Source organism: Pseudochaenichthys georgianus, chromosome 8 (assembly GCF_902827115.2).
Source record: "Pseudochaenichthys georgianus chromosome 8, fPseGeo1.2, whole genome shotgun sequence".
NCBI classification, from domain to species: domain Eukaryota; kingdom Metazoa; phylum Chordata; class Actinopteri; order Perciformes; family Channichthyidae; genus Pseudochaenichthys; species Pseudochaenichthys georgianus.
The window spans coordinates 35,035,885-35,061,208 of record NC_047510.2 but is presented as its reverse complement, the minus strand read 5'-3'; the positions used below and the strand labels follow the sequence as shown (position 1 = coordinate 35,061,208).

The 25,324-nt window shown below is 40.5% G+C and overlaps 1 protein-coding gene across 1 annotated transcript; it reads right to left on the bottom strand.

Annotated features, from left to right (window-relative positions):
• Positions 1 to 1,713: 1,713 nt before the first annotated feature.
• LOC117451454 (glutaryl-CoA dehydrogenase, mitochondrial-like) lies at positions 1,714 to 10,943 on the bottom strand. The gene is made up of 12 exons (XM_034089765.2): positions 10,855 to 10,943; positions 9,891 to 10,006; positions 9,751 to 9,783; positions 9,483 to 9,623; positions 8,675 to 8,737; positions 7,965 to 8,135; positions 7,571 to 7,700; positions 5,406 to 5,622; positions 4,369 to 4,472; positions 4,135 to 4,260; positions 3,658 to 3,818; positions 1,714 to 2,418 (listed from the first exon to the last, which is right to left on the bottom strand). The coding sequence occupies exons 2-12, from the start codon at positions 9,991 to 9,993 to the stop codon at positions 2,345 to 2,347; spliced, it is 1,323 nt and encodes a 440-aa protein (XP_033945656.1). The 5' UTR covers positions 9,994 to 10,006; positions 10,855 to 10,943; the 3' UTR covers positions 1,714 to 2,344.
• Between the last annotated feature and the right edge of the window lie 14,381 nt (positions 10,944 to 25,324).

Here is a 25,324-nt window from a genome sequence, read left to right as displayed (position 1 = left end):
TCCTGGATTCCTGCACAGAATAGGTACAAATCCATGTTTTCCTTACGTTCACAGCTACATAAGGGAGGCAGGGTATATGCAGGAATCCTGAAGTCAGATGTAAGACCCTTTAAAGACCCTTTCCATCAGGGACGTGCACAGACATTTGGAGGGGCTATTGCTCTAAACTGGAAAAAGGGCCTTTTGAAAATTGTAACTTGTTTTTAATGTAAAATAAACCAAATGATTATTACATCAACTAAATTGAACAGTAATTCACATCTCATAACAAAATAAGCGAAGGCGACCACTTGCATTCGGTGACTTGATTTTAAAAATAAAAACCAGGGACATTTTTTGTTTTGCGGTCCATCTCCCCTTAAAACATCTAATGTTAGTAACTATTAAAGACAACATGGGGACAATTCTGTTCTAATGTAGTTTGACCATTGTAACTGCTGTGCAGTCCAGACATAATGATACAATAGGGCCTCTAACTAATTACCTTAAATAAACTCACTAATTAATTAAACCAGTTCAATACGCATTATTCTTATCATTCTTTATGAGTGCAGTAACGGTAAGCTATCTAATTACTTATGTATTTAGTATTCCATAACTTAATAACAGTCAGATATGGTCAAACTAAAGTGGTAGAGACATGGCAGAAATCCTACAACGAAGCGGGCAGTGAACTGTTCTCCCGTGAGAGGCGATCAAGAAAAGAGAGAGAGCGGCCCCGTTGAGGGAGTTTACAGATGAAAGGACACAGAAAGACAGAAGCACAATAACAAGTATATTTAGGTGTTTTTTTGTAAATAATCGACGGTGTCAAGAGGAAGTAAAGTCCCTGGTTTGTCCCTTATACCCTAACTGCCATGATGAGACAACTCAAAATCTTAACGCACCGGCAGATGACAGCGCAGACAAAGTGTGTTTCCCGCAGCGAGACGCTACCATACTAATTGTGGGCTTATCTTGTTGATTCGGCCACAACAAAAATAAAAACAAACTCTCGCTCTCTCCAGAGGGGCAGGTCAGCCAAAGAGGCCAAACGGGCCGTTGCCCGGGCAACATTAGCCCGTACCTGCTTTCCATACATTTTAAGACTTCATCGTCACTTGGAGTTTTAACCGGTTACCTTGGCGACACACTTCACCTCACCATTTGGACGCAGACTTGCATTTCCCCATAACGATGTTGCTTAACAACCGGTGTAAACGGACCTCCGCGCGCTATCAAGCAGTGAGCGCGCGATGTCCTGTTCAGACGACGTCAAACCCAACGGGATGCCATCAATAAACTCCACAGAATCCCACTACACACCTACGCCATGACTACATTCAGGCAGACTGTGGAACACAACCTCTCTGGACCATTCATATACTTAGTGAACACAAGCTACAAAATGTAATGCCTTGGAAAATGCCGTTTAATACTTTTTAATAGCCTTCATTTTCGCTAAATTGATTTATGAACTTTAATACTCTTTAAGACCCCGCGGACCCCCTGGGTGGTTTGAATCTGTGCACCACATTTGTTGACAGAATAATGACATTTTAAGTATTTTTCTTTAACAGAAGTGTGACTTAACTCTAAATTAGGAGTTTCATATCATCATTGAGAAAATAAGTAACAATTGATACAAAATTACCAGATATATTTTTTTAAATGTTGCGTTATGTGTATATATTTTCACGAATAGGCATGCGTTATCAAACTGACAGACATTAGTGATACTTAAATAACCTTTATTTATTAAAGCTCTCATCCACATCCTCCTCCTCTGGCACGGTTACATCACAGTGACTCAGTCGTCCCCCTTCTTTAACCAATCACACAACAGTCTGCATAATTAGATCAAATCAGAAAACAATACATCTTGACACGAGACTACAAACACTGGGAACTAATGCTTTGTTGTTTTATAATTACAGTGTCAACGTTGCAAACATTAGTGACAGCAGCATCTAGATGTTGACCTCAGAGTGGTGCAGACATGTTTTCGATAATTCTGACTTTTTACCCAAAAACAAGGAGACCTAAAAGTACAAAAACACCGAGTCATTTCCAGGTTTGAGGACTCCTTCCCGCACCACTCTATTAAAAATCCTTTCCCAGTAGAGTCCATGCAAGTCTCTACAGGGAACAGGGAGCTGAGGAAAGCCTCAGTTAAAGTGTAATTGTGAGTAGTAAAAATAGCCCTTTTTAAACTCTTTCTAAATTACAATAGGTCACACTTTGAAAATAAAGCACTCAAATACATTTCCTTTAAATCCGATTCACTTTACAGAGAATTCATGAAAATAATCCCCGAACATGTAAAATGTGAGTTTTGACGGACGGCAGCTTCCTGTTGGACGGTCTACTTGTTGACGGTGAACGACTGCAGGCCGGTGATCGCCCGGCCCAGGATCAGAGCGTGGATATCATGAGTTCCTGATGAGGAGACACATATTCAACATTTAAATATCACAGATGAGTGAGTGCTCTGTATCGTCATACTAATGGTTACCAAGACAACACATCGTTATGACATCACAAAGTGGCCAAAATCTGATCGGCTCATTTTCAGACAGGTTTTTATAGAAATGGATCAAAAAGAGAGAAAATCTTTGTTCCTGAAACTTTCAGAGTCTCTTTCCACAGAGGGGACACATGTTGATGAAGAGAAGGACACATGTTGATGTAGAAGAGACACGAAGAAGAGGGGACACATGTTGATGTAGAAGAGACACGAAGAAGAGGGGACACATGTTGATGTAGAAGAGACACGGAGAAGAGGGGACACATGTTGATGTAGAAGAGACAGAAGAAGAGGGGACACATGTTGATGTAAAGAGAAGAGGGACACATGTGAGTATAAGCTGAAGAAGAGGGGACACATGTTGATGTAGAAGAGACATGAAGAAGAGGGGACACATGTTGATGTAGAAGAGACGTGACGAAGAGGGGACACATGTTGATGTAGAAGAGACGTGAAGAAGAGGGGACACATGTTGATGTAGAGGAGACATGAAGAGGGGACACATGTTGATGTAGAAGAGACATGAAGAAGAGGGGACACATGTTGATGTTGAAGAGACATGAAGAAGAGGGGACACATGCTGATGTAGAAGAGACATGAAGAAGAGGGGACACATGTTGATGTAGAAGAGACATGAAGAAGAGACATGAAGAAGAGGGGACACATGTTGATGTAGAAGAGACATGGAGAAGGGGGACACATGTTGATGTAGAAGAGACATGAAGAAGAGGGGACACATGTTGATGTAGAAGAGACATGAAGAAGAGGGGACACATGTTGATGTAGAAGAGACATGAAGAAGAGGGGACACATGTTGATGTAGAAGAGACATGAAGAAGAGACATGAAGAAGAGGGGACACATGTTGATGTAGAAGAGACATGAGAGACAGACAGAGACATGAAGAAGAGGGGACACATGTTGATGTAGAAGAGACATGAAGAAGAGGGGACAAATGTTGATGTAGAAGAGACATGGAGAAGAGGGGACACATGTTGATGTAGAAGAGACATGAAGAAGAGGGGACACATGTTGATGTAGAAGAGACATGGAGAAGAGGGGACACATGTTGATGTAGAAGAGACATGAAGAAGAGGGGACACATGTTGATGTAGAAGAGACATGAAGAAGAGGGGACACATGTTGATGTACCTTCGTACGTGTTGACAGCCTCCAGGTTCATGACGTGGCGGATGATGTGATACTCGTCTGAGATGCCGTTTCCTCCCAGCATGTCTCGGGCCTGCCGGGCGATGTCCAGAGACTTCCCGCAGCTGTTCCTCTTCAGCATGGAGATCATGTCCGGGGCCGCTCTGTGCACAAACATGGACATTTGGGTCACCTACGACTTGGTCCATCAGAGGAGATGGGACTGTCTTCACCCCGAGGGACATCGTTGTGCCAGAGTTACACAAATACATAAACACGGCAGCACAGCTGTTCAGTCATTGAAAGGTAACATGGAGAGTTATTAATAGACATATTAGTTTTTATGCTTTATGGACAATTACCTGCCATCCCGATCAGCCTCACATACATCGTGTGTTTAGTTGTATATTTGCTATATTTACGGTCGAGCTGCACAACATGGAACAATAACTAATTGCTATAGATGTGTCGTCTTTTTACTTTTTAGCGTCGATGAGTCTGCCCAGCTGCAGACAGGCCTGCAGGCCGATGGTGATCTCCGTCAGCATGTCGGCCATTTTCTTCTGCATCAGCTGGTTCCTCGCCAGCGGAACGCCAAACTGGATTCTGGAACAAAACATCGACAGAATTGAACAAAAACATTTTTCCACGTAGCTCCAAAAAAATAATGCTAAACACAAACACGCATGAATGTAATGTAGGAATAAGTCTGACCTGTCGAGTGTGTATTGTCGAGCTGCATGGAAACAGAACTCCGCAGCACCGAGAGCGCCCCACGCGATCCCGTACCGAGCGTTGTTCAAGCAGCCGAACGGGCCCTGAAGGCAGCACAAGGAGAGAGAATTATAAATGTAGTTGGTTAACACAAGCTGAGATTTTAACGTTTTGTTCTACGACATAAAATCCGTCAGTAAATACCACTCACTGGTGAATAAAAAAAACGGCGGTTGCTAACAAGTGTCTAAACGAGACGACTGAACGGCTTCTCGCCCAACATTAACCGCCTTTAGCTTAGCGGTGGTGACGTGAAGTCATGTGACCGTGCTGTAGTTCCTTTATAGCCCAACATTAGCCGCCTTTAGCTTAGCGGTGGTGACGTGAAGTCATGTGACCGTGCTGTAGTTCCTTTATAGCCCAACATTAGCCGCCTTTAGCTTAGCGGTGGAGACGTGAAGTCATGTGACCGTGCTGTAGTTCCTTTATAGTCCAACATTAGCCGCCTTTCGCTTAGCGGTGGGACGTGAAGTCATGTGACCGTGCTGTAGTTCCTTTATAGCCCAACATTAGCCCCTTAGCTTAGCGGTGGTGACGTGAAGTCATGTGACCGTGCTGTAGTTCCTTTATAGCCCAATGACGTGAAGTCATGTGACCGTGCTGTAGTTCCTTTATAGCCCAACATTAGCCACCTTTAGCTTAGCGGTGGTGACGTGAAGTCATGTGACCGTGCTGTAGTTCCTTTATAGCCCAATGTTAGCCACCTTTAGCTTAGCGGTGGTTATAAGATCAAATAAAGATAAGATGTACTTTAATAACCCCAATTTGGGAAATGTTGTTGTTGCAGCATAAAACTAAAAAAGGCATTGCACATAATAGGAGTAGAAATAAACAACTCTAAAATAGAAACAACTCAAAATAGAAATAAAAATAAACCAGCATTAGAGAGTAAGAAAAATATACAGATGACCGTGAAGATAACAAAATCTATAAACTGTGTGACAAATAAAAACCCTATGATGATTCCCTGCACTCACAGCGAGTCCGGAGACGTGTGGCAGCAGGTTCTCCTCAGGAACCTCCACCTCGTCCATCACGATCATGCCGGTGGCCGAGGCTCTGAGGGAGAACTTCCCCTCGATCTTAGGAGTGGAGAAACCCTTCATGCCGCGCTCCAGGATGAAGCCGCGCACCTTCCCGTCGTCACATTTAGCCCAAACCACGGCGATGTCTGCCACCGGGGAGTTGGTGATCCTGAGGGGGGAGGAGGCAGAGGGAACTTCAGGGGATGGTAAGCAACACAAGTATGACTCAAGATTCAGATTCAAGGCTTTATAATTCTAGTCAGAGCTACAGTGGAGTGCACACATGACAATCTGAGGTCTCAGGCTCCTCCCACAGAGCAACACAGTGAAACAGAGGAAATAGTGCAAGGAGAGTCTATGGAATATGATATGATGGATAAATAATTTGTAAGCTCTGGAGGTTCTTTCAAAAGTTCAGGTGTGTAACATGAACTATGCCGTTTGATGTTGGGCACCTTTGTTTTGGGGGTGAACGGCCCCTCGAACGTCTCCCCTGAGGATTGTTAAGCATGTACTGAGAGGGAAATGAGCTAATCAAACAATCAGGCTTAAATCATCTCTTCTCTTTTGGAGATGAATATATTTGTATGCAGAGATGGCAAAAGTAAACTCATCCTTTACTCAAGTAGAAGTACAGATACTCGTGTTTAGAAATACTCTGGTAAAAGTAGAAGTACTGACTAAACTTCTTTACTCAAGTGAAAGTAAAGAGGCTTTGAAATGTACTTCAGTAAAAAGTACCCATAACTTGGGTTCAACATGTAAGAAGTAGAAAGTACAGGTATTAGTGTTCAACATGTAAGAAGTAGAAAGTACAGGTATTTGTGTTCAACATGTAAGAAGTAGAAAGTACAGGTATTTGTGGTTCAACATGTAAGAAGTAGAAAGTACAGGTATTGAGTTCAACATGTAAGAAGTAGAAAGTACAGGTATTGGTTCAACATGTAAGAAGTAGAAAGTACAGGTATTTGTGTTCAACATGTAAGAAGTAGAAAGTACAGGTATTTGAGTTCAACATGTAAGAAGTAGAAAGTACAGGTATTTGAGTTCAACATGTGAGAAGTAGAAAGTACAGGTATTTGAGTTCAACATGTAAGAAGTAGAAAGTACAGGTATTTGTGTTCAACATGTGAGAAGTAGAAAGTACAGGTATTTGTGTTCTACATGTGAGAAGTAGAAAGTACAGGTATTTGGGTTCAACATGTGAGAAGTAGAAAGTACAGGTATTTGTGTTCAACATGTGAGAAGTAGAAAGTACAGGTATTTGGGTTCAACATGTAAGAAGTAGAAAGTACAGGTATTTGGTTCAACATGTTCAACATGTAGAAGTAGAAAGTACAGGTATTTGAGTTCAACATGTAAGAAGTAGAAAGTACAGGTATTTGTGTTCAACATGTGAGAAGTAGAAAGTACAGGTATTTGTGTTCAACATGTAAGAAGTATAAAGTACAGGTATTTGAGTTCAACATGTAAGAAGTAGAAAGTACAGGTATTTGAGTTCAACATGTAAGAAGTAGAAAGTACAGGTATTTGAGTTCAACATGTAAGAAGTAGAAAGTACAGGTATTTGAGTTCAACATGTAAGAAGTAGAAAGTACAGGTATTTGTGTTCAACATGTGAGAAGTAGAAAGTACAGGTATTTGTGTTCACATGTGAGAAGTAGAAAGTACAGGTATTTGGGTTCAACATGTGAGAAGTAGAAAGTACAGGTATTTGTGTTCAACATGTGAGAAGTAGAAAGTACAGGTATTTGGGTTCAACATGTAAGAAGTAGAAAGTACAGGTATTTGGGTTCAACATGTAGAAGTAGAAAGTACAGGTATTTGGTTCAACATGTAAGAAGTAGAAAGTACAGGTATTTGGGTTCAACATGTAAGAAGTAGAAAGTACAGGTATTTGGGTTCAACATGTAAGAAGTAGAAAGTACAGGTATTTGGGTTAGAAATGTAAGAAGTCAAAGTAAAAAGTCATCAGAAAAATAAGTAGTGGAGTAAAGTACTGATACCAGAAACATGTACTTAAGTACAGTAACAAAGTATTTGTACTCCACTACTTCCCACCTCTGTTTGTATGCATGGTCCCTGTTTAATAAAGACAGATAAATGCCACTGCTCACCAGGTCTTGGAGCCGGTCACACTGTAGGTGCCGCTGGACGGGTTGTACTTGGCTCTGGTCTCCATGCCGCTCGGGTCACTCCCGTGGTTCGGCTCCGTCAGACCAAAACATCCCAGGATCTCCCCCCGAGCTGCGAGTAGAGCACAACACCATGTCTATTTAATGGCTGAGGCATTAACTCTGCAACTCCCTTCCCAGCCTCACCCGAAAGCCCAACGACTGAAACAAATATACATTCCATAGCATTGCATGAAAGGCCAACACTCTTGAATACTTATTCACTCCAGCTTTCAAACTCTGATCAATATTTCGGACCCCTTCTGTAACCCCGCCACACACAGAAGACTGTAAGCTGGGACTGTAAGCTATTTGAATATCCGTCCACGACTCTTACCCAGCCTGGGGAGGTACTTCTGCTTCTGCTCCTCTGTGCCGTAGGCGTTGATGGGATGCATGACGAGGGACGACTGCACGCTCATGACGGAGCGATATCCGCTGTCCACTCGCTCCACCTCTCTGGCGATCAAACCGTACGCGACATAACTCACACCGGCGCATCCAAAACCTTCGCATCAACACGGGAAGGGGCATAACGTCAGGGTGTTGGAAACTCACTGATAAAAGTCCAGAGCCAACTCAAGACACCATTATTCATTCGGTCATTATTCAAGTGTATTTATTCTCGTTTTATTCAGTCCTTCGGTTGGTATTTTTTATTCGCCATTGTTTTTGGTTTCGTGAAGTGTGTTGAATAATAAGTATGAATAAAGTTGGAAGTAGTCGTAGTTAAAGATTGCTCCAAAACAAACAAAGCCCTCAGGTCCAGTGTGCACACGGCCAAAGTCCATTTGGGACAATTCAGTCCTTTCTGTGAGCGGAATGTTCCAGATTCACATTATGAGAAACTGTTTGTAAATGAAAATAAAAAGTAGTTTTTTCTTATTGAATTAACTTTACGTGTTATTTTTCTGTGTATCTTTTGTGTTTTAATGTTGGAAATGAATAAAGGCCGTGGTAAAACCATTTTTAAAAGCATGCTGAAACGTTATAGTTCACAACACGAATCTATGGACTAACATTAACTGTGAAATCAAATGGACTCACCTTGTATGGTTGGGCCCAGCACGCCCATCTCTCCCATCTCTGACACGATATCTCTGTGGAACACTGGAAATAAATAAAACACACAATCAGCAGTTTTATGACCTGAAGCGTAACAGAAGATACGCCGTTTTATTTTTAGCAAAGTCATTTTTTTTTAGCCAATTCCTATCTTTAATTATATGTGGCTGTGGCTCAGTGGCTAGTGTGCTGGACTTCGAATCAGGGGATAGCAAGTTCGAGTCCCACTGCAGTCAGCATGTCCCTGTGGCACCCCAAATTGCTCCTGTGGGCATTGTCCACAGTACTGAATGTGTGTTAGTCGCTTTGGATAAACGCGTCAAACAAATGACATGTAAATATGTACAGAATATATTCGTATATTCCAAAATAAGAGCTTTTTCGTTACTAAAATGTATTTTTTCCGGTTAGGAATCATACAAGCAGGGTCTCAGGTCACTGCTAGGTGACGATCATCAGAAAGGAACAGCTGTGACGTCTATCTTAATCTTTATTTGTATTATCTTTAAACATTCCAGAGGCCACAAGACTGTTAAACACCTGAACTAAGAACATCCATAACATTCTCCCGTTTGCAACTTACACACGATGATATATATACTCTTATGGCACCAAGTCTTCTATTCCATTTGATTGTATGTAATGTATGCACTATTGTATCTGGGACCTCAGAGGTTCCTCGACATAACTGCAGCTCTGTACGAATGACAATAAAAGCCTTGAAATGGTGCCTTTGTTTTTGTTTGTTGGACCCTCGACATGTTTTGGCTGGATGTTATGAGTCTCTGACCTTCGTTTCTGTTTGCCATCAGGATGCGAGGCATGAGTTTCTCCTGGCAGTAGGTCCTGAAGGAGTCTCTGATCATGATCTCATCCTCCGTCAGCTGGCCCTCCAGGTTCAGAGCATCGCGCCAGTCAAACTGGACCTTCGCTGGCAGATATTAAGAAAAGGAACAATTCAAAAACCTTCAAACCATAGTTACAAATGTGTTCTGGTGAGAACTTCAAATTCAATGTAGTACAGTAGATTTCCCAAATAAGAAGTTAGTAACACCTACGCGCTTTAGGCTTCTTCTCAGTCTTCTCTGCTTCTGTGGAAATGTAAAACCAGGAAAGGATTGATATTAAGCAAGAAACGATAGAACACAGTCCCTGAAAACTATCACTATGAAACAACGATATCTCATGTTGTCAGTACCCCAGTTGGCCTGTGCTGCAGTTCCCTGTGATCTGGAAGCTGAGAGGACGGCACATCTGTGAGGAGAGACCAGGAGACGGCACAGAGCGTTTCTCAAAGCCATGATGAAGAGGAACCTGTAAAATAAACAGGTAACTTAAAGTGCAATCCTCGAGCTTGCATTGGAAGTGATGGCAGTGACTTTCACAGTGTGCTAACATATGCTACATAGGAGCAGCAAGGTTCTGTTAACCCTGAAACAGTGAGTGACTGTCAGCAGTGGGCTGGTGGACCAATCATTGAGATTAACTTATGTAAAAGTAATAATTGCACAATGTAAAAAATACATTTTATTAATAGTATTACAAAAAAATCATTGTAGAAAAACCTACGTTCTTTTATGTAAACATCTGTACACTATGCGTGTAAACTAACTACAAACTAAAGCTGTATAATAAATGTAGTGAAGTTAATAAATATCCCTTCATATTGTACTGGAGTTGAGGTATAAAGTGGCACGAAAAGACAACACTCAAACAAAGTAAAAGTACCTCAATTTTGCAAAAGTATTTTCTTTTTACTAAGTTACATTCGACCACAGGTGAGTGCATAGTCAATAAACTTGTTATTGACTACAACAATCAGTTTGCTACGAAAGCAAGGCTTGAGTTACAACTGTAGGTAGGAAGATAATACTAGCTGGCGTTTCCAAATGTCAGTAGTATAAAAGCTGTTTTATTCTGTATTACTGCATTCTCTAACAACCTCTGACAGTGCTAAGCTAACCTAGCTCAGCTAACCTGTTTGGCCTCAAGTGACATTATTGTCGCTACAAGCTAACAGTGCTACCTTACGAAAGGTTGCTAATAACTTTGCTGTAAACGACATAATATCCAAATGTTCAGGGTAACAATGTACTGTACTAGCGCTGTGTGTTAAATAAACCAGTAAAAAACGTGTTAGTGTTTGTATAAGGAGTATTTACCTGTGTTTAGTGGGACAACAATCCTTTTTCTGCCTCCTCTATTATGCCACTGAGTTATATAGCATAGCGTCAAAATATAACATGACGTCATCACGCAAAGCACGTAAGACTGTACGTGCTGCGTCATCGTTGTACCATGTGCCTGAGATCAGCCGATGATCAACTTTTATTTTATATATTCAACCTCTGTGAAGTCAATACATTAAAAAATTGAGACTTAAATATAAACGTATACATGATCGTTGTTGTTTTGGGCATCTATTATCATTAAAGATGGCTGATTGGTTTTAGGGATAGTTCACCAACTGCAGAGGAATCTGATTGGCTCTCCAGCAGAGGCGTGTTGGATGTTGGAGGAGTGGATTTCTGTGGTTGTCTTATATTCCAGTTCCCAGAATAAAGGCAACTCAGTAACAATATCCCACTGGGTTCAGCCACTCTTAGTCATGCTAGAGCATGACTAAGAGTGGCTGAACCCAGTGGGATATTGTCCCACATTAGCTGTGTTATTGTGTCTAGAGTCTAGACACAATAACACAGCTAATGCTGTCGTTTGTATAGCAGTACTCCTGTTTGATGTCACATTCACTTTGTTTACACTTATTCATTTAGCTACTCATGGACGAGCTGCCTGTGCATTTTTAAAGTTTCAATGAAGGAGGCAAATAACATTTAAGATTTGTTTCTTAATGCAACCATCTCAATCTCAATCTTTATTTATTTATTTAACCATAATGCAAGTGAGAGCATGACAATACATCGCCAGAAGGGTGCAGCATTATACAAAAATAAACCTAAAATACGAATAAAAGTGTTTTTCAAGGTACTCAAAGACACTGTAAGTGTTCAGGGTAAAATGCATACAAAAAAAGGAATAAATATACTTTACAATACCCAATATAAATGAGAAATTAAAAGAATTAATCGTTTTTTTTGTTACCAGCACACAAATCCTCCTTATGTATACATAGAAATACAGTTAGCTTACACAACATGATACATTACTGTCCAACAGTCACTACAATTAGCTCCATCTGCAGCAGCTAGGGCTCTCTCGTGTTAAAGGAGAACTCTTTGATCTCACCTCTTCTCCCCCGAGTCAGATCAGGCAATGTCGGGTGTGTAAGTTGAATTATGAATAGATTGCATTATATATTTAATGTTCTCTTGAATTTCATCAGGGCCATACCATTGATTTGGTGCACACGCTGCTGATTAAGACACATTTTATCTGTGAATGAGTCATAATTGACAAACACATGTTACAGTATGTAGCCCTCGTTATATTTAATACAAACATGAGAATATTTAGACAGATATATGCGACACTAAATTGTAAAAAGTACAGATGTATTGACATCAATATATACTTAAGGTATCAAAAGTCATAGCACTCGTTACGGCCCATTTCAAAATCATTTATAATAATTTACTGGATTTAGGTATTGATGCAATAAAGTGCTCACACAGTATTTAAAGGTGGAGCTATTTTGACTGACTTTATCTAGTGCTAGATCTAGATATTTAACCTATAATTATATGTCAATTTGTTCATTTATTAGTTGCTTTAGATGTTGTATTAGCTGATTATCTGAATCTGTAAGGTAACTAAAGCAGTCAAATACCCGAAATGAATTAAAAAGTACCATATGGGCTGTCAAAATGTAGCATAAAGGTTGAAAAAACTCTAAATTGTACTAAAATAGAGTATTTGAGAGTAAAGATACTGTATTACATTGCACCACTGGTTATATTGCAGCTCATTGGACATTTATGCCTCTGCCAGTAAACGGTAGGAATATAAACTCCCGCCTTCGCTCACTGATTGGCTAAACGCTTTGTCAATCACTCCGTCTTGCGTTCTCATTGGTCCTCACCATTCTCTAAGGAATGCCCCTTTAAATGTTAGCAGCACCGTGAAGATTTTGAAGCGGACTCCTTCTAAGTGTTCAAACTGACTGAAGCGCCTGACTAAAACCTCCTTCAAAACTGGAAATATGTTGTAGTTAGCCGTCCTTTTTAAGCTCCTTTTGCACAGAAGAAACACTCCGGAGTCATGGAACTGGAGGAGAAACCGAAATATGGTAATTATTTAAAATTCAAAGTTCACAACTCGGGCATGCTTCAGTTCATGTTGCCACTCAAGACTTGAACTGTAAACAAGGCTCTGTTTGGCGCATACATGACATACTAATCGTTTTGTTTCCGTTTACATTCAGGCATGTTTTCCTTGTTCACTTTTTATGGTCCCACTCAGGCTCAGCTGGCACTACTTTATCTTGTGAACTTAAATATTAACCAGTGGAGGAATCTAATGTAGTCCATGTAGCCTACTCAAGTATTGTACAATCACAGTGGTGGAAAAAGTACTCAGATCCTTTAAAATAAAGTGTGTGTTGTGTTATTATCAGATTATATTATATTATCCTATCTATCATTAGAAAATACATATAACAGTTTTTTTAATGTTGTAATTCGTCAATATGGAGCACATTTTGGTAAATACAATCATACACACACATGTATTTATGTTAAAAGTACCTACAAATGGTGTAGAACATGGAAATACTCAAGTAAAGTACCCCCAAATGATACATTACTTTTTACAATTCTGAGCTAATTGTACTTTCTCTGAGTATTTTAATGTAATGCTACTTTATACTACTACATTTTTGGATTCAAGATACTAGTACTTCTAACTCCACTACATTTATCTGACAGCTTAAGTTACTTTACATATTCAGATTATTAATTAATACAAGATATACATCAACTAATAAATAAACAATAACATGGGTTCATAGGTTAAGATATCCAGCAGCAGTATTTATTTTACTTTTTGGTACTTTTAGTGTATTAGGATGCTTTTGAAAGCATTCACATTTTAGTGAACAAAAGTATTTGCATCAAAATATACATAAAGTACCAAATTTAAAAGTATTTGTTATGCATTATGTATTGTCAGGGTGCACAATGTCCCATGTGCTGGTCCAGTTGCTGCCACATTCCTCCGGCTGGTATGGCAGCACACGCCCAGCTATACATAGAGCTTATTAGAAAATACCTCAAACATGTGGCGAAGGTCTCTGTTTGTCACCGCACGCCTTCAGTCTTTCTTGTAAGTGTCATATTATCAATATTATACCTACTTTGGACCACAAACAATATCAATATATCTGTTTGCAGTAGTGGGCCTCATGTCTCCATGCTTCAATGTTCAAAAAGCTCTTTACTTTTCTCATACTGCAGCACCTCTTTTCACCCTCTGTCTGAAACCAGAGTCCAGTCTGCTCTGATTGGTCAGCTGGCCGGCTCTGTTGTGATTGGTCGACCGCTTAGAGATGTCCCGCCCCGTAGTCTATCACGAACAATGTGTTGGAGCGCTAGCCAATAGAAGCGTGAGTGTTACAAAGTGATGTCACTATGTTCAAGAAGTAAACAAGGGAGGCTAATGGAGGCGTTTCAGGCAGGGCGGGGGAGTGTGTCGGAGCACAACATTTACATTCTCTAAAACCTGTGTAACACTCCACAGCAAAGGGATAATATACCCATGTATTAGTTGGTCTTGGATTCTGTGATTGTCCCCAAATTCCTTTCGAAATGACTGGTTGGAGGCCTCTCCTTTTAAAGCTGCACACACATCAATATTCATCTGGAGGACAAGCAGCTAAAAGGTGGACGAGGATAGTATCCAGAACATACTGTGGGGTTCCATATAGCTTCACATGCTGGAGTAATTTCAGACTGAGACATAAAGAGAAACCTCAATGACAGGACCCGAGCGGCTGGGCCCGGCTGCAGATTGGATGTAATTATAAGCCATTTTTAGTAGAGTGGTTGGAAACCCGAGTCCTCCCCAGCTCTCTTTTCATCGAAGCTTCTTTCAGAGACTTTTGCACATTTTCTTCATCTGTATTCACCAGAAGAGGAGTGTAATAAAGTACATTTACACAAGTACTGTATTTAAGTACACTTTACCTGAGTATTCTACTTCTACTTCTCTGCATTTTGGAAGCCATTATTGTAATTTTAAAGAGGTCATATTATGCTTTTTTGGGCTTTTCCCTTTCCTGTAACGCTTCCATTGGACTCCTTTGTTTACTTCTACAAGATAATGATATCACTCTGTAACACTTGATACACGTGTATCACGGCTAAGGGGCGGGACATCTCTAAGCGGTTGACCAATCACAACAGAGCCGGCCAGCTAACCAATCAGAGCAGACTGGGCTCTGGTTTCAGACAGAGGGTGAAAAGAGTTGCTGCAGCACAGGCAGTATGAGAAAAATAAAGAGCCTTTTGACATTAAAGCATGGAGACATGTAGAGACACTACATACTGATATACACCTGAACATCAACAGGAGAGGACTCTTTAAAGTAGAGACACTACATACTGATATACACCTGAACATCAACAGGAGAGGACTCTTTAAAGTAGAGACACTACATACTGATATACACCTGAACATCACAGGAGAGGACTCTTTAAAGTAGAGACACCACATACTGATATACACCTGAACAACAGCAGGAGAGGACTCTTTAAAGTAGAGACACCACATACTGATATACACCTGAACATCAGCAGGAGAGGACTCTTTAAAGTAGAGACACCGCATACTGATATACACCTGAACATCAACAGGAGAGGACTCTTTAAAGTAGAGACACTGCATACTGATATACACCTGAACATCAGCAGGAGAGGACTCTTTAAAGTAGAGACACTGCATACTGATATACACCTGAACATCAGCAGGAGAGGACTCTTTAAAGTAGAGACACTACATACTGATATACACCTGAACATCAGCAGGAGAGGACTCTTTAAAGTAGAGACACTACATACTGATATACACCTGAACATCATCAGGAGAGGACTCTTTAAAGTAGAGACACTACATACTGATATACACCTGAACATCAGCAGGAGAGGACTCTTTAAAGTAGAGACTCTACATACTGATATACACCTGAACATCAGCAGGAGAGGACTCTTTAAAGTAGAGACACTGCATACTGATATACACCTGAACATCAGCAGGAGAGGACTCTTTAAAGTAGAGACACTACATACTGATATACACCTGAACATCAGCAGGAGAGGACTCTTTAAAGTAGAGACACTGCATACTGATATACACCTGAACATCAGCAGGAGAGGACTCTTTAAAGTAGAGACACTACACACTGATATACACCTGAACATCAGCAGGAGAGGACTCTTTAAAGTAGAGACACTACATACTGATATACACCTGAACCTCAGCAGGAGAGGACTCTTTAAAGTAGAGACACTACATACTGATATACACCTGAACATCAGCAGGAGAGGACTCTTTAAAGTAGAGACACTACATACTGATATACACCTGAACATCAGCAGGAGAGGACTCTTTAAAGTAGAGACACTACATACTGATATACACCTGAACATCAACAGGAGAGGACTCTTTAAAGTAGAGACACTACATACTGATATACACCTGAACATCAACAGGAGAGGACTCTTTAAAGTAGAGACACCACATACTGATATACACCTGAACATCAGCAGGAGAGGACTCTTTAAAGTAGAGACACCACATACTGATATACACCTGAACATCAGCAGGAGAGGACTCTTTAAAGTAGAGACACTGCATACTGATATACACCTGAACATCAGCAGGAGAGGACTCTTTAAAGTAGAGACACTACATACTGATATACACCTGAACATCAGCAGGAGAGGACTCTTTAAAGTAGAGACACTGCATACTGATATACACCTGAACATCAGCAGGAGAGGACTCTTTAAAGTAGAGACACTACACACTGATATACACCTGAACATCAGCAGGAGAGGACTCTTTAAAGTAGAGACACTACATACTGATATACACCTGAGCATCAGCAGGAGAGGACTCTTTAAAGTAGAGACACTACATACTGATATACACCTGAACATCAGCAGGAGAGGACTCTTTAAAGTAGAGACACTACACACTGATATACACCTGAACATCAGCAGGAGAGGACTCTTTAAAGTAGAGACACTACATACTGATATACACCTGAACATCAGCAGGAGAGGACTCTTTAAAGTAGAGACACTACATACTGATATACACCTGAACATCAGCAGGAGAGGACTCTTTAAAGTAGAGACACTACATACTGATATACACCTGAACATCAGCAGGAGAGGACTCTTTAAAGTAGAGACACTACATACTGATATACACCTGAACATCAGCAGGAGAGGACTCTTTAAAGTAGAGACACTACATACTGATATACACCTGAACATCAGCAGGAGAGGACTCTTTAAAGTAGAGACACTACATACTGATATACACCTGAACATCAGCAGGAGAGGACTCTTTAAAGTAGAGACACTACATACTGATATACACCTGAACATCAGCAGGAGAGGACTCTTTAAAGTAGAGACACTACATACTGATATACACCTGAACATCAGCAGGAGAGGACTCTTTAAAGTAGAGACACTACATACTGATATACACCTGAACATCAGCAGGACAGGACTCTTTAAAGTAGAGACACTACATACTGATATACACCTGAACATCAGCAGGAGAGGACTCTTTAAAGTAGAGACACTACATACTGATATACACCTGAACATCAGCAGGAGAGGACTCTTTAAAGTAGAGACACTACATACTGATATACACCTGAACATCAGCAGGAGAGGACTCTTTAAAGTAGAGACACTGCATACTGATATACACCTGAACATCAGCAGGAGAGGACTCTTTAAAGTAGAGACACTACACACTGATATACACCTGAACATCAGCAGGAGAGGACTCTTTAAAGTAGAGACACTACATACTGATATACACCTGAACAGCAGCAGGAGAGGACTCTTTAAAGTAGAGACACTACATACTGATATACACCTGAACATCAGCTGGAGAGGACTCTTTAAAGTAGAGACACTACACACTGATATACACCTGAACATCAGCAGGAGAGGACTCTTTAAAGTAGAGACACTACATACTGATATACACCTGAACATCAGCAGGAGAGGACTCTTTAAAGTAGAGAAACTATATACACCTGAACATCAGCAGGAGAGGACTCTTTAAAGTAGAGACACTACATACTGATATACACCTGAACATCAGCAGGAGAGGACTCTTTAAAGTAGAGACACTGCATACTGATATACACCTGAACATCAGCAGGAGAGGACTCTTTAAAGTAGAGACACTACACACTGATATACACCTGAACATCAGCAGGAGAGGACTCTTTAAAGTAGAGACACTACATACTGATATACACCTGAACATCAGCAGGAGAGGACTCTTTAAAGTAGAGACACTACATACTGATATACACCTGAACATCAGCAGGAGAGGACTCTTTAAAGTAGAGACACTACACACTGATATACACCTGAACATCAGCAGGAGAGGACTCTTTAAAGTAGAGACACTACATACTGATATACACCTGAACATCAGCAGGAGAGGACTCTTTAAAGTAGTCACAAACATCTCCGTCTTTAACAAACCACAAGCTTCCACTTAAACATGCTTCATCATTCCCTAACAATGTAAACCGGGTCATGTGACTCGGCTGAATGTCTAGTGGTTCTGCCAGCTTGCAACTGAAGCACGGAGGCATGTTCACAGCAGAGCGAGGAGGGGCCTTTAGCTCTGGGAAAAAGAGACCTACTCAACATCTGAGAAACAAATGTAGAGTAACTTGGATGTGGAAGAAAGACCACCCCAGTGAGCTGCTTTAGCACCCTCTCTTTTACCAGTCAGGAAAGAATGATTCTCTGTGTCTTTTATTGTCGTCAAATGTTCCATGAAAAGTCTCTTCAACTCACGACTGTGCATGTTGGAGCAATCCATTTTTGTGCAGTATTTAACAGGGTTAGGGTTCAGGCTTGCTGTTTTGTTTACAGTAAACAGATCCATTTTAGGGCCATTGTTTAAAGGTAGGCCCAGGGTTGGGAGGGTTACTTTGTAAATGTAATCAGTTACTGATTACTGATTACATGGCTCTGAAAGTAATCCGAATACAGTTACAGTTATGTAATCACGTAATCAGATTACTTTTAGATTACTTTTGGATTACTTTATTTTTCCTTCACAGATGGTATGTTTTGGTGAACAGGAGACACAACAAGCAAAAGGAAACTGAACGTGTTTTACTGTTTTAATGGCGTATCAAGAGCACATCTGAAACGATGTAACAACATAATACACTTGTTGGGGATGCAGCTTGGGATGTGAGGAGTGAGGGACACGGCTTAGAACGGGCGTGTCGCCTTCTGTCCTGCCAGTGTTGGCTGGACATGAATTAAAATGTCGAACTCGGACTTCATTTTAAGGACATTTCGGCCAGGGGTGTAGAGCTATATTTGTTTAAGCACCGGATCGGCAAAACAGGAGAGTGTGCACCAGTCTGCCTTGATCTATGAATTCATGTCCGTGACTCTCACAGTATCTGCTGCCCACAGCTGTTTTATAGAAGGAACACCTCCTTCACTTCATGACCTCTCTGCAGCGCCAGGAGGCAGCGGGAGGGTTAAGGGCCGCGCAGTGCCTTTCACGCACCGCCTTCACTGCGTGTACCTTCAGAAATAATCATTAGTAAGGCTAAAGACTAAAGAGCGACCGCAGGCTGATGTGTTTTAATCACACACACCTCTATATACACACACGCGATTTAAACGCAGACTTTTGTTCCTCCATGTTTCGTTGTTATTGTTTCACTGAGCGAGCGGACCCGCGATTTTTTTTCAAACGCTATTTTGGCCCATCTGCGGCGGTAATAGGTTTTGTGCGCTGTGATGATTCGGCTGTTACTACTTGAATATTAAATGTTGAGAGGAAATCTTTCCACCAATAATTCCAATAAGTAATCCAAAATGTATTCACTTCAGGTTTACGAAAGTAACTGTAATCAGATTACTCGTTTTTCAAATGTAACCCGAGCTGAATACAGTTACTTGATTTTTGTATTCTGATTACGTAACGCCGTTACATGTATTCCGTTACAACCCAACCCACTCATTTTGGAGAAACCAGCTCGAGTGCGCTAGAATTTTAAAATCCACTTCCTCACAGAGCCCCTCCTCCAACACACATGAACGCGCACATGACCAATGAGGGCACGAGATAAGTTTGTGCCCCGATGGAAGGCTGACAGGCAGGTAGGCCATCCAGATACTTTAGCCGGCCGGCTCAGATGATTGGTCGTGCTTTTTACAGTACCACGGCTTCCACTGATGACATTTCTTTATGTATTTGTTGTCAAAGCACTTAAGATATTCATTGCTATCGGGATGTTAAGAGCATTCCATGGAATATAACAACAAGTGTATCTCGAGCCGGTTTCTCAAACTTTGTTTTGAAGGCAACTTTAGGCCCCGTTTTGGGGGTTTAAGGGACCGCAGGGCAGATTTGAACATGCAGACACTTTTGGGGGGTATTCATTGGTACACACAAGTTAAATAAAAGGCATATGATTGTTATGTTATAAAAAGCTTTTATGTTAGTATTGTTTGGTTGTCAAAAACCCCCAAAAGATAAATTGAACCAAGGCAATGTTTTTGCCTGGATGTTATCCTCCAGTTTATTGTTTTTTTAGTTTGAGGACAAAACACAGCTACAGTGCACATCTAGGCTACCGATCCAGAGAATATTTAGTCTACAACATGTGTTAGTCTTTCCTCCTGTTTGCCAGCCTTGTGTCAGTAAATATTGTTGCTATTCTGTCTCATATTCACATTCTCCTACATTTCACTGTTTCACATCTGAGTTACAGAAATAACTCGACCGGATGTAAGAGCAGAGAGAGAAGAGGTTTCACACAGATTCCTGTTGTGTGGTCCGTAGGCTGTTGACCCTTCCTGTTATATATATTATTTGATTTCATAGTGGTTGACTGCGCTCAGAGAGATGACATCATTTAAAAGATAACTAAGTGGCGCAAGAATTAGTCATAAAACCCAGGAAATTAGTTTTAGGACTCCAAGTTCCCTCATCTTGTTAATGTTTTTCGAAAGCTTTTGTACGATTATCTAATAGTATTATCATTTTTGTAATCTTTATTTAACCAGGAAAGTCTGATTTGAGATAAAAAAATAATTCTGAAAGAGAGTCGTGGCTGAAAATGTTGGTTAGATACCCGAAATAAGGTCAGTGGTGAACAAAAGATGAAGAGATTATATCACTTTTTACCACAGATGTTGTTATTGGAAATACAGCTTTTCAAAATGTCAACTTTTAGAAACAAAGACCATTTTTTTGTGGCTCGACTTCAGGATGTTAAGAGATGGGGGCTGGGACATTTCACCGTGGGTGTATTCTGTAATGTGTGTGTGATTATAGCGTTGCTTCCTTTATAACACCAGAAATAGATCTGAACTCAGACCGAAGCTCCACACCCTCGTTCTGTACTGAGAGAGATGTGGGAGTTCTGCAGGGAGGCAGCAGCTGTAACCTTTAGCTGGAAGTAAAGTCCGCCTGCAGGCCTGTCTGGATATAATAACACTCATTTTATATATAGATAATATCATAAAGATAGGTTAAGTTCTTGGCTTTCTATTTGACCTACACTAGCGTGCAGTTTTGCTGTTCAACAACACGGACAACATGTTGGCAGGCTGAAGCAACTACTACTTAAAATGCGACCCTTGCCATTTTGTGATTATCATAAGCGTTTAACTTTAAGAGACGACATGTTAACCCTTCAAACCGGTTGTGTAAAAATGTCAATTGCTGCAGTGCAGTAATGTGGGAATATCTTTAATATAACAGTCCTGCCTTCCAGAGAACTCGGAGGTAGAAATGTATCGGCCTCCAAGCGCTTCAGGTGCACGACATAAACAAAAAAATATGGCGACATATTCCAACCTTTTCCCACAGAGAGGCGAAGTCCCGCCCATCTACTTCCGCCCCATGGGACCTTATTTCTGAAAAAGCATGTATTGAAGTCAATGGGGAGAGAAAACGTATCTTTCGATCCCGTTTGAATTGTGCCACGAATTACACACATGATGTTTGTCAATCTTAACAAATAATTTCCAAGTCAAAAAAGTCACAGTTTGTCGTAAAACTATTGAAATATAAGACTATGAAAAATATGCAACTAGAAAAACTACAAATCCCAGAGTCCCGGTCCCGCATGCTGGCTCTTAGGAACCGACTAACTCCCCTTGTGTGTATGCACAGCTCTCAACGTGCCCAGACTTGGAGTGATTTTCACCTCTTTTAATACTTTCCGCCTCGTTCTGAGAGAAAGAAGTGAAATGTTCCAACGTGACGGCCGTCTGGGTGTGTGGTGCGAGACGGGAGATGTAGTTCATTGAGCGGTTTCACACAAACAAAGTGTTACTTCACAGTTTTACGACACATTTTAATTTTGTTGACTTGCAAAACTATCTTTTAAATTGACAAACATCATATGTGTAATTCGTGGCACAATTCAAACGGGATCGAAAGATAATCTTTCTCTCTCCATTGACTTATACTTTTTTCAGAAATCAGGTCCCATGGAGCTCCCCGGAAAGGGAGGGACTTCGCCGCTCTACGTATGTAAAATAATGTATTATTTTTTACTTAATTAACCTAAGATGCCTTTAAGTCGATGGTTTACCATTTTGAATATGCACTGCCATCAGTATTTGTATCGTCACCACATGTGGTTCACAATTACAATATCTGATCTTTCTGGAAAACAGCATTAGAAAAAAACGTGTCATTGTGTCTGCTGTGAGATGGATGCTATAAGTGTTATTTAATAAAGTGCATCTAATTAAGTTTTAGGGATTGTACAATGGGGTATGATAAACTCTTTAGAAACCGTGAATACTCTTCATCAGTGCTGTACAATATATAACATTAAAGGTCTCCTATCATGCAAAATGCACTTGTTGATGTCTTCTCTACATCAACATGTGTCCCCGGTGTGTCGGGGAACTCACGCAGCGTCAGGAAATAAAACCCTCTCTCTTTTCCTCCTAACCCACATCTCTAAAAACGGGGAACAACGGAGCTGATCCAGATTTGCGTCCGATATGACGTGATATCTGAAATGTGGACCCACGGCCCAATCAGAAACGTTGCTATCAGAAACAATGCCCGACTGTTTTGGACGTAATATGGTCAGTGTTTACATTAGCATCGCTAACACTCAGAGCTAACCTGTACTGGAGAGCATGTGTGTGAAGAAGCAGGAAGTAGAAAGGAACTCACCTTGTGGTCTAACCGGCAAGAGAGAAAGCCTTTGAGCTCCAGACTGTTTCAGAGCCTTGATAATCCATGATATGGCGTTTCATCACGGCAGCGTTTAGTTTAGACGGTAGCTGCCGGGTCCCGCATGAGCTCAGACCCCTCCTTTTTTTTAAATCAATTTTTGGGTGATCTGTTTGGTATTTTGAGCAAAACAATTCATCGACATGTTTTTTATATATTTGTATATATCTGAGACCTGTGCTATTGCCTACAAATAGCATGATAGGTGCCCTTTAAGGATTATGGTCTAATCAAATATGTCCAATTTAAACATTGGGCCGGCATTAACCCCGAAGCTAAGGCAACTTAATAGATTACAGACAATATTTACTTCATAATTTAAATGTATCCTTTTTCTTTCTATGATATGTCAAAGTGTCTTTCAAGGAAAAAGGCTTACTGGAGCCCTTAAGGATGTGAAGGGCGTTGGCAGGAAAATACTAAAGGGAAACTCATTGCCCAAAATAACTACTGTAACAGAAGTAGGAAACAATGCAAGTTTGGTTTGGTTTCACTTTTGATTTTGTAAAAACAGAACTCCCCAACACAACACAAAATACGATGAAATTGAGAATGACTTTGTCTGTGTTCAAAAGGAAGTCGTTCTTCCTTTCTAAAAGGGACACATCGTTCAATTATAATAGGATACATATTTACGTTAACACTTTATATTCAAAAACCACAATACAAAGACAGATCGTTCCTCTCGAGCTCTGTTCCTATAAAAGTTAGCGCTGAGCTTCAGTCTGCAATGTTCAAACCAACAGAAAGCCAGAACTCTAGGTGTAGTCATGGACTCTGACCTGAGTTTCAACAGTCACATTAAAACAGTTACTAAATCAGCCTACTGTCACCTAAAGAACATATCTAGGATTAAAAGACTAATGTCACAGCAGGATCTGGAGACACGTGTCCATGCTTTTATCTTCAGTAGACTCGACTACTGCAAAGGTGTCTTCACAGGTCTCACTAAAACATCTATTAGGAAGCTGCAGCTGATTCAGAACGCCGCTGCTCGAGTCCTCACTGACACTAAGAAAGTGGATCACATCACTCCTGTTCTGAAGTCTTCACACTGGCTTCCTGTGTGTCAAAGAATAGATTTCAAAATACTGCTGCTGGTTTATAAAGCACTGAATGGTTTAGCCCCAAAATACATTTCTGACCTGCTGCTAAATGATGAACCATCCAGATCTCTCAGGTCTTCAGGGACGGGTCAGCTTTCTGTCCCCAGAGTCAGAACTAAACCTGGAGAAGCAGCGTTCAGTTATTATGCTCCAAACATCTGGAACAAACTCCCAGAAACCTGCAGGTCCGCTGCAACTCTGACTACTTTCAAATCCAGCAAGAAGACTTTTCTTTTTGCCGCTGCTTTTAATTGATATATTCACATCTTAGACTGCACTGTATCTTTTATCCATGTATTTTTCCTTTTAATGTTTATTTTATTATCTTTTCTTTTTAATGACTGATTTGAAATGCCATTTTCTTAATGTCTTTCGTTTTTTGTAAAGCACTTTGAATTGCCTTGTGTTGAAAAGTGCTATATAAATAAACTGGCCTTGCCTTTAAATCTGGGCCCTTGTAAAGTTTAGCAACACAGTTTGGCATGTCCTAATCAAATCAAAGCTCTTACACATGAAACAAATGTTATTAGTATTTTTTTATTTATTTAAGCGAATGCCAAAGGGTTGTCTGGCTGCACAGCGGTGGCTCGGTGGAATTAGATTAGATCCCTCTGAGAGCTTTTAACAGATTACAACGGTTGCTCAATGCCACCAAAGAAAAAAAGATTATACCAATGATTCATTTAACGGCCAGAGCGGAGGTTCACCACACACGGCTCTGTCCCACATGTACATGCACTAGCTTTATGCTAAGCTCACATACAATGTCTTGCAAAAGCATTCACCCCCGTGGCATTTTTCTTGTTTTATTGCCTTAAAACATTTAATTTAATTAGATTTTTGGAGAATTTGTATCATTTGATATACACAACATGCCTACAACTTTGAAGATGCAAAACATATTTTTTATTGTGAAACAAAAAATAAATAATAATGAACAAGAGAAAACATGAGCGTGCAGAACTATTCACCGCCCTAAAGTCAATACTATAGAGCCACCTTTTGCAGCAATAGCAGCTGCAAGTCTCTTGGGGTCTGTGTCTATAAGCTTGGCACGTCTGGGATTCTT

Bases quoted from the DNA above. Each gene is read 5' to 3' on its own strand.
- LOC117451454 (XM_034089765.2), bottom strand. From the start codon at position 9,993: ATGGCTTTGAGAAACGCTCTGTGCCGTCTCCTGGTCTCTCCTCACAGA. The intron at 5,623-7,570 runs GTGAGCAGTGGC...CTCCCCCCTCAG, and splicing joins GTGACCGGCTCCAAGACCTG to GATCACCAACTCCCCGGTGG. The intron at 2,419-3,657 runs GTACATCAACAT...TCTCCTCATCAG, and splicing joins GGCTGTCAACACGTACGAAG to GAACTCATGATATCCACGCT.